Below are 11,439 nucleotides of genomic sequence, written 5' to 3' on the forward strand. Positions count from 1 at the left end.
TCAATAAAATTTGAAATATAAATCCTTCATGAGGCACTTTCCAATATGTATACAAAAAATAATTATTAATAATTAAAATGAATGAGTTCTGAGTGGATTTCTCGTTTTGAGTGGATTTCACGTGAAATCCACTGGATTCCTGTATCACCCCGCACCGATTACATTCCACTATTTATCTTGTACCACTCTTTGTCTTTCATTTTTAGATTTTACCATGAAACGTCTGCTCCGGGTCAATTTGGTGCTCTATGACCTGACACGTGTGTCAACCTTACTAAACTGGCTAAAGACACGAGTTTAAAGCCTCTTCGATCCAATGGCGCGTGCACGTCTCTAAGACCGCATGAGACTCGGTCCTAAGATGACGACTTACATATATATTCGGCAGCCGATGGAGCTCCAACGAAGACCAGCGATGTGCTTCTATATAGATAAGCTTTTCAAATTTATGGTCTGCCTCTAATTCCGAGTGCCAGCCATTGAGTCACTGAATGGTGGGGGGGGGGGGTATTTCAACGTGACGTCCGTCGGTATGACGCGGTCGGGGATTCTTCCCAAGGTGACATCCTTAAGTTACCACGGTTTGACCTAAAGAACGCAACAACTGATATAAATAACTAGTCATGATGCTTTTAGAGTTTAACATGATGATCTGCCCGCGTCAGCTTGTTTCCAAACTTTAATTCTTACAAAAAGTAAATTAAGTAACCCGAGTTAAAAGTGACCCAAAATTCAATTCACATCTAGATTACAGTTGTCGAAGAAACGATTCGGTAATGTGGCCGGTCTAAGGAAGAAACACGGAAGAAACCTGGCATTAGCTGCCATTGAACGCTCCAGATTTTCCTGTTCTGCCCTCTTTGTTTACCTCGATTTTCAACTAATTGGCGCCGCAACGAAAGATGCGTTGGAGCATTTTCAACGCATAGCTTAATGATGTGGCTCCAATGATTCCCGGCCGTGTTTTTACTTGGCGTATTATCGAGCAGGAACTAACTGTTATTCTGAAACTGCAGCACATACTTTTGGCCCTGGAAGCACTGATCTAGTCTTAGAACACTTCGTTCATAATCAATACTCGTCGCTAGTTTGTCATGCTGTAGTGCTTTGACGCTGCGAATATTCCAATACTCGCAGATTCTGAAAACCAATGGAACGAATATTGCGTTATTTCAGGTTCTTGTGCGTATCTTATATTGGAAAATCTCAACTATTGAAAAAAATCACTCTGAAAAAGACCATTTTATCTCAAATGTGTAGATAATTTGCTATGAGCGATGTTTCCTAGTTCAAACGAATTCAAACGTATTTGTTTTCTGACGTGAGCTGATTCACGGAAGTATAGACCTATTATATATTGTGAGCGTGGCTAGTGTGTACACAGCTTTGGATACGTCTGTTTGGAAATGAACACTTTGTGGAACAAGAGTGCTGCCACAACAACCACGACAATATAGCGATGTCATGTTGGAATATGACTGTATAGACACTGGCTTGCTAATGTTTTGATAGGGAATTACCAATGACGTTAACGTAAACCGCTGTGTCACGTGAAACTATGCGGCTAGCTGATTTCATGCCGTTAATAATGCTTCCGGTGATGTGGAACCCGGGTATGAAATCAAACATCATGTTGTTGTTGTTTAAAACACACACATTTAAACATATTTTGTACATATTTTAAAGGACAAAGTTTAAAACATCTATCACACACTTGGCAAAGGACCATGCGAGCCATTCATTTCGTTTGCTTGCTTTAAAGATGCTTGTCTGTTTGGTCAAATCAATAAAATATCGGTGGTTTCCATAATATCGAGTATTAGCTATTGGCACATTCGCATTTAATGACGTGAAAGTGTTCGTTATCAACTAAATCTAACCAGTTTTCATCTTTTTCATAATTGTTTTTCCGCAAACAAAGCAACATCTCGGAAATTGTACCTAGCTATAGTTGCCTCTGATCGATAGGATCTGTGTTATCCTCGTTGGCAAAGTAAACTTATCTAAAGCCGCGGCTAATGGGAAAATGAACAGAAATTTGATAAGCCATTCATATCAATCTCCGAACTGTTAACTGGCTTCCCGGTCGCTATGTACATTTATGTATCCATGACGACAGCAAACATTGAACATTGAACAAACAAATTAATGACGTTGTAATCGCTATTAAGTAAATAATAATGTATCGGCATGCGAGGATGTTGTTCGGGTTATTTGAAATCTATATTCAGTAATTTCCACAACAAAATTGCTATGTTTCAAATGGTCTTGATGGTGCACACGTAGTCTAAATTGATCATAAAATTCTGGCTTCTTTCCAGATAGATATAACTTTAATGATGCAAATAAACTGCATTGGCAGAGTTATTCGTAGAATTAAAAAAAATGTTCGTGCATCATGTTCTTGAAGTCAATTATCTGTTTCATTCCATTAGTTTTAATTACACTATTCATTGTTGTTGATTGAAATATTTCGTGATCGTGCAATGAATTAAACTGAATAAGTTAATTCATTGCACGATCAAGAAATAGTCCTAGAATAGATCTACACTTTGAAATATTATGCTGAACGTTCTGTGACTTGTTTTTCTAGTGTTTTTTTTTTAAAACATTGGTATTTAGCAAATAGTTCTTAAAACGACGATAACTTTGATTATCCTACCGTGTTTACAGATTCTATTAAGCCATTTTTATTATACATTTAGTGAATACTAGCTATAGTTATAACATGAAATCATTTGTTTTTTCCAGCCTGTGGCCTAGACTGCTTTGAGTGCTTCTCGTTCAACAAGAGCGACCCCTCCTGCGGAGACCCATTCCATCCCGCGTACGGCCGCTACACCGCCAACTGTCTCCAGGGAAGGGAGGGGCGTGTCGGTGGATTCCCATCCAAATACTGCATCAAACTCATCGGTAATACAGGTGGGCGTTCTATTAGGTTTTCATTCTCCTAAACATTCTCATTGAACAAAACGTTGTACGTAAGTATCTAAACTACAGTAGGAGAACTATAGCACGTTTAAGTCAGTTTTAAAAGGAAGTATATCAGAATTTACATTCAGAACCTCATTGTTACATAATTTATTATTGGGTACATCAAATATTACATATCAATAACAACCTAATAACATCATAACATAACATATTATTGACCACATCATAACATCACATATCATTGGCCACGTCATAACATAACATATTGTTGACCACATCAGAAGATTTCATATTGTTGACCACATCATAACATTACATATTGATGACCACATCATAACATTTCATATTGTTGACCACATCAGAAGATTTCATATTGTTGACCACAGCAGAAGATTTCATATTGTTGACCACATCAGAAAAACACATATTGTTGACCACATCAGAACATTACATATTGTTGACCACATCAGAACATTACATATTGTTGACCACATCAGAAGATTTCATATTGTTGACCACATCAGAACAACACATATTGTTGACCACATCATAACATTACATATTGTTGACCACATCAGAAGATTACATATTGTTGACCACATCATAACATTACATATTGTTGACCACATCAGAACAACACATATTGTTGACCACATCATAACATTACATATTGTTGACCACATCAGAACAACACATATTGTTGACCACATCATAACATTACATATTGTTGACCACATCAGAAGATTTCATATTGTTGACCACATCAGAACAACACATATTGTTGACCACATCAGAACATTACATATTGTTGACCACATCAGAACATTACATATTGTTGACCACATCAGAACAACACATATTGTTGACCACATCAGAACAACACATATTGTTGACCACATCAGAACATTACATATTGTTGACCACATCAGAAGATTTCATATTGTTGACCACATCAGAAGATTTCATATTGTTGACCACATCAGAACAATACATATTGTTGACCACATCATAACATTACATATCATTGACCACATCATAACATTACATATTGTTGACCACATCATAACAATACATATCATTGACCTCATCATAACAATACATGTCATTGACCACATCATAACAATACATATCATTGACCACATCATAACATTACATATCATTGACCACATCATAACATTACATATCATTGACCACATCATAACAATACATATCATTGACCACATCATAACATTACATATCATTGACCACATCATAACAATACATATCAATGACCACATCATAACATTACATATCATTGACCACATCATAACAATACATATCATTGACCACATCATAACATTACATATCATTGACCACATCATAACATTTCATATTGTTGACCACACCATAACAATACATATCATTGACCACATCATAACATTACATATCGTTGACCAACTCATAACTTTACATATCGTTGACCATATCATAACATTTCATATTATTGATCACATCATAACTTTATATCGTTGACCACATCATAACATTTCATATCATTGACCACATCATAACATTACATATTATTGACCACATCATAACATTACATATCATTGACCACATCATAACATTCCATATCATTGACCACATCATAACTTTATATCGTTGACCACATCATAACATTTCATATCATTGACCACATCATAACTTTATATCGTTGACCACATCATAACATTACATATCATTGACCACATCATAACATTACATATTATTGACCACATCATAACATTACATATCATTGACCACATCATAACATTCCATATTATTGATCACATCATAACTTCATATATCATTGACCACATCATAACTTTACATATCATTGACCACATCAAAACATTACATATCGTTGACCACATCATAACATTACATATCGTTGACCACATCATAACATTACATATCATTGACCACATCATAACATTACATATCGTTGACCACATCAAAACATTGCATATCGTTGACCACATCAAAACATTACATATCGTTGACCACATCATAACATTACATATCATTGACCACATCATAACATTACATATCATTGACCACATCATAACATTACATATCATTGACAACATCATAACATTACATATCGTTGACCAACTCATAACTTTACATATCGTTGACCACATCATAACATTTCATATTATTGATCACATCATAACTTCATATATCATTGACCACATCATAACTTTACATATCGTTGACCACATCATAACATTCCATATCATTTACCACATCAAAACACTACATATCGTTGACCACATCAAAACATTACATATCGTTGTTCACATCATAACATTACATATCATTGACCACATCATAACATTACATATCATTGACCACATCATAACATTACATATCATTGACCACATCATAACATTACATATTATTGACCACATCATAACACTTCATATCATTGGACAAATCAAAACATTACATTTTGTTGACCACATCATAACGTTTCATATCATTGGCCACATCATAACATTACATTTTTTTGACCACATCAGAACATTTCATATTGTTGACAACATCATAACATTACATATTGTTGATCACATCTTAACATTTCATATTGTTGACCACATCATAACATTACATATCGTTTATACATATCGTTGACCAAATCAAAATATTATATATCATTTACCATATATTTACATTACATATCATTGACCTCATCTTAACATTACAAAGCATTGACCACATCATAACATTACATATTGTTGACCCCATCTTAACATTTCATATTGTTGACCACATCATAACATTACATATCGTTTATACATATCGTTGACCAAATCAAAATATTATATATCATTTACCATATATTTACATTACATATCATTGACCTCATCTTAACATTACATAGCATTGACCACATCATAACATTACATATCGTTTATACATATCGTTGACCAAATCAAAATATTATATATCATTTACCATATATTTACATTACATATCATTGACCTCATCTTAACATTACATATCGTTAACCATATCATAACATTACATATCGTTGACCAAATCAAAATATTTTATATCATTTACCATTCTTTACATTACATATCATTGACCTCATCATAACATTACATAGCATTGACCACAGCATAACATTACATATCATTGACCACATCATAACATTACATATCATTGACCACACCATAACATTATAAACCATTGACCACACCATATCATTACATATCGATGGTCACATCATGAAATTTCAAATCATTGGCCACATTATAACAGTTCATATCTTTGATCACATAAAACATTTCATATGATTGACCGCATCATAACATTTCATATTGTTGACCACATCATAACATTACATAAAGTTGAGAACATCAAACATTACATATTGTCGACCACATCATAACATTTCATTTTGTTGACCGCATCCGAACATAACATATTGTTTGCCACATCATAACATTACATATCGTTGACCACATCATAACATTACATACCAATGACCACATCAAAACATGACATATCACTGACCACATCATAACATTATATATCATTGAACACATCATAACATTACATATCATTGACCACATCTTAACATTACATACCAATGACCACATCAAAACATTACATATCATTGACCAACCATAACATTATATATCATTGACCACATCATAACATTACATATCATTGACCACATCATAACATTACATATCATTGACCACATCATAATATAACATAGCATTGACCACATCATAACATTACATACCAATGACCACATCAAAACATTACATATCATTGACCAACCATAACATTATATATCATTGACCACATCATAACATTACATATCATTGACCACATCATAACATTACATATCATTGGCCACATCATAATGTTACATATCATTGACCACATCATAACATTACATACCAATGACCACATCAAAACATTACATATCATTGACCAACCATAACATTATATATCATTGACCACATCATAACATTACATATCATTGACCACACCATAACATTACATATCATTGACCACATCATAATATTACATATCATTGACCACATCATAACATTACATACCAATGAGCACATTATAACATTACATATCATTGACCACATCATAACATTACATATCATTGACCACACCATAACATTCCATATCATTGACCACACCATAACATTACATATCATTGACCATATCATAACATTACATATCATTGACCACACCATAACATTACATGTCATTGACCACATCATAATATTACATATCATTGACCACATCATAACATAACATACCAATGAGAACATTATAACATTACATATCATTGACCAACCATAACATTACATATCATTGATTACATATCATTGACCACACCATAACATAACATATCATTGACCACACCATAACATTACATATCATTGACCACATCATAACATTACATATCATTGACCACACCATAACATTACATACCAATGAGCACATTATAACATTACATATCATTGACCAACCATAACATTACATATCATTGACCACATCATAACATTCCATATTATTGATCACATCATAACTTCATATATCATTGACCACATCATAACTTTACATATCATTGACCACATCAAAACATTACATATCGTTGACCACATCATAACATTTCATATCATTGATCACATCATAACTTCATATATCATTGACCACATCATAACTTTACATATCATTGACCACATCATAACATTACATATTGTTGACCACATCATAACATTACATATCGTTGACCACATCAAAACATTACATATCGTTGACCACATCAAAACATTGCATATCATTGACCACATCAAAACATTAAATATCATTGACCACATCATAACTTTACATATCATTGACCAACCATAACATTACATATCATTGATTACATATCATTGACAACAGCATAACATTCAAATCACTGACTACACCATAACATTACATATCATTGACCACACCATAACATTACATATCATTGACTACACCATAATATTACATATCATTGACCACACCATAACATTACATATCATTGACCACATCATAACATTACATATCATTGACCACACCATAACATAACATATCATTGACCACACCATAACATTTCAAATATCATTGACCACACCATAACAATTCATATCGTTGACCCCATCATAACTAATCATAACGTTATATATCATTGATTGAATCATAACATTTAATAGCATTGACCATATCATATCATATCATAAACCATTGACCACATCATAACTTTACACATCATTGATCACATCATAACGTTACAAATCATTGTGAGGTGTTACAAAACATAAAGAATTCAAGTTAGGATAAATCAATACATGAAGGGAATGTCTGTTTTTGGAGAAGTTGTAATGTCGTAGACATCGAAATGGTTTCTCAGAATCTGGAGAAAACATTGCAAATCTCTGGTAGCATATCTGTTAGAATGTTTCCAATCGATAGGAAGGTTGATCAGTACTGTAGGGATGAATAGAGCGGAAGAAAACTAGATGCCGCTCCATTTGTTCTTAAATCCCTCCGAGAATAAATGTCCAATAGCAATGACTTGACCGAGGATTTCTATGCAAACCAACAATGTAAAGCAATAGACACATTGTGTGCATGTACAGCATTTTCATTGTTATTTACATGTACATGTAGGACAATGAAAACAGTGTAGCAATTTTACAAAGATCATAAATGGCCAAAAAAGGCAACGTTTTAGACAACTTGTGATGATTATCAGTTTAAGGATGTCCATCCTTTTGTTGTAATTTAATAATATATTTGAAATTATGCAGTTTAATATTTTAAAAAACCGCATAAAACATTGAACGAAATAACGTAATTGATAAAATGATATATGTAAATTAGCAAAGCTAATTGAATGTTTTCAGCAAAAGATGACATTGAGATGGTATATCGGGGGTGTTCTTTGACGACCCTCAACAATCTCTGTGGGGAATTCCGGTTTGAGAACGTCCGTTACCATGGCTGCATCATGTCGTGTGCCGAAAACGGATGCAATGGGTCATCCGATCTGAGCGTCAAGCTGACTTCTCTATCGTCAGTTGCCTTGACATTGTTCATGATGTTATCAAAACTCTGGACTCTTTTTTGCATCGAGGCGTTGTGACGGTGACGTCAGTTGACATTTGATATATCTCGCAATATGGACCCGATGCCGGCGATGGCTGACTATAACATCGTGATTGAAAATGATTCAATGCTTGTTTGTGATGTTTGGTATACTGACAAAAATCATGAAGTGTAAAATAATATAATAACGTGGATCTATTCGATTCGCCATTTCTCGTGCAATACTTGTTCAGTGATGTGATACTGTGTACCAAAAATTCACATGAATCATTACTATCGCCGACATTTGTTGCGTCATTTCTGGTATAGCTCTGAGGACCTGGGGACTTTGACAGATTACACTTCCGATACGGTGATAACGAGTGAATAAGCCGTCGTCAATGAAACTTATAATTCCGATTAACTGATAAAGTGTGGTGTTTTCCACTTTTTAACTCACCTGAGCACGAAGTGCCCAGTGTGAGGTATTGTGATCGCCCAATGTCCGGCGTCCGTTGTCGGTATTGTGATCGCCCAATGTCCGGCGTCCGTTGTCGGTATTGTGATCGCCCAATGTCCGGCGTCCGTTGTCGGTATTGTGATCGCCCAATGTCCGGCGTCCGTTGTCCAGCGTCAACATTTGGAAACTTTGAACATCTTTGAAATCCCATGGTACAGACGCATAGTATTAGCTATGCAGTCTTAGTAGTGATCCTACCCATTATGTCGATAGGCTGGAAAATGGTGCCGCCCAAGGTGTCACAGGTTTTCTGTATACTTACATAGTAAAACTTTAAATATCCTTTCTGCCTGCTCAAATTTCAATAAATTTTGAGCAACTTTACCACTGAATGTTTATTTGTTGATTTAGAGACGAAACCGTGAAAACTCCACTGAAGTATACAATAGAAGCAAGGGGGACAAATCTTGCTATATAGTGTTACAGTAGGTCATTCATGATTATTGTCGATCTTTAAATGCTTGAGGAACTGCATCTACATTAATCTGAACCCAAATAAGATCAAGGAGGGAACAATAGTGAGGGCTAGGCTCAGGGTCATGTTAATGGGTGAAAAATAGTTGCATATGATTAACCAGCTGATAAGCCCATGCTGAAACTCAGTAGGCTTTTGGTATAAGTGCATTGGACACTCGGAATGAAAAAATCACGCTGAAACTGCTGGGCCAAGACTTTTGATAATTTGGTATGAAGGCTCATGCAGTGGCCGTTTACCAGACATGTTTAAATAATGTCCCTGGGGTCGAAGCTGACCACATACCGGTATCCCAGGTTTTCAATATACTTGTAAAGTGAATTGTTGAAAATCTTCTCTGAAACCGCAAGGCCAAGATCCTTGCTATTTGGTATACAGTCTCATGTAGTGGTCGTTTATCAATATTGTTCAAATAATGACCATACATATGAAAAATGGCCCCGTCCCAGCAGTCCTAGGTTTTATATATACCTATACAGAAAAACATCTTCCCTAAAACCACAAGGCCAAGACTTTTGATATTTGGTATGTAGCTTAATTAGTCTAGTGTCATTGCAATCAGGTGAGCGATTGTTGGCCCTCTTGTTATTGTTTAGCCGGAGAAAAAACAACTTATATGTAAAATCTTAATGATTAAGAATGGGCGGAGCGAGCGTAGTAAAACGAGTCCTTCTTGATCATTTAGATGTTACTTCAGGTCATCTAACAGACTACAAATATAACCTTATTGGCTGACACGTTATCAACGACACAGGGAAAGTGTATCGGATGAGTGGTAGTAGGCGGACCTTTTTTACAACCGCGAAAGTTGAAATTCTTAATACATGTAATTTAGCCTATAACTTAATAATTGCCTGTATGCAATTTCATTGGCTGAAAATGTAGGCTGTATTCTAAAATCTATAATCATAAAATGGCTGTTCATAGACATAGCTAGATAAGAAACTCATTGAAACTGGTAATTCAGAGCGCATGTTTCTCGTTAATACAATTGATACATGCATAACTTTATGACATATAATAAAATAATTGTTTATGTTTATTGATTAGCATCGTCGGACACCCCGAGCCCTTCTGCGCTGTGCTTCGTTGTGCATGAAGTGTACCGGAAGAAACGACGTGGTTTCCGACAATTGTTGTTTAGATGTTATGACCATGTATATATATTATATATATTATATTGCATTACAGTTGGAAGTTAAAATGGCTTTTGTCATTTATTTAAATTATCTCAGAACTACAATACTCGAAAGCCGCTATTTATTTAACAGTTCCCCTCTATTTCCACCATTGAGAGAATCAGATGTAAACGTTTTACCGAAACAGCCATATTATTCAACACACGCAACCGAAAATAAACGTGTGAGAAACGCCCTGTACAAAAGGTTTTGCA

At 34.7% G+C, this 11,439-nt stretch overlaps 1 protein-coding gene across 2 annotated transcripts; it reads left to right on the plus strand.

Moving 5' to 3' along the window:
* Positions 1-1,111: 1,111 nt before the first annotated feature.
* LOC128217679 (uncharacterized) lies at positions 1,112-11,230 on the plus strand. Of its 2 annotated transcripts, none has more exons than XM_052924984.1 (3): positions 1,112-1,613; positions 2,752-2,922; positions 8,871-11,230. In XM_052924984.1, exons 1-3 carry the CDS (start codon positions 1,559-1,561, stop codon positions 9,107-9,109), a joined length of 465 nt encoding a protein of 154 aa, XP_052780944.1. In that variant the 5' UTR covers positions 1,112-1,558; the 3' UTR covers positions 9,110-11,230. The 2 variants fall into 2 exon arrangements, with proteins under 2 accessions (XP_052780944.1, XP_052780946.1); XM_052924986.1 differs by having other exon boundaries at positions 2,752-2,913.
* The last annotated feature ends 209 nt before the right edge of the window (positions 11,231-11,439 follow it).

This window comes from Mya arenaria, chromosome 14, assembly GCF_026914265.1.
Source record: "Mya arenaria isolate MELC-2E11 chromosome 14, ASM2691426v1".
Taxonomy (NCBI): Eukaryota; Metazoa; Mollusca; class Bivalvia; order Myida; family Myidae; genus Mya; species Mya arenaria.

What these genes read in the sequence shown, in the direction of transcription:
- LOC128217679 (XM_052924984.1), top strand. Translation starts at nt 1,559, where the DNA reads ATGCGGCTAGCTGATTTCATGCCGTTAATAATGCTTCCGGTGATGTGG. An exon ending in TCCGGTGATGTGGAACCCGG is followed by an intron (nt 1,614 to 2,751) that starts GTATGAAATCAA and finishes TGTTTTTTCCAG; the next exon opens with CCTGTGGCCTAGACTGCTTT. An exon ending in CAAACTCATCGGTAATACAG is followed by an intron (nt 2,923 to 8,870) that starts GTGGGCGTTCTA and finishes GAATGTTTTCAG; the next exon opens with CAAAAGATGACATTGAGATG.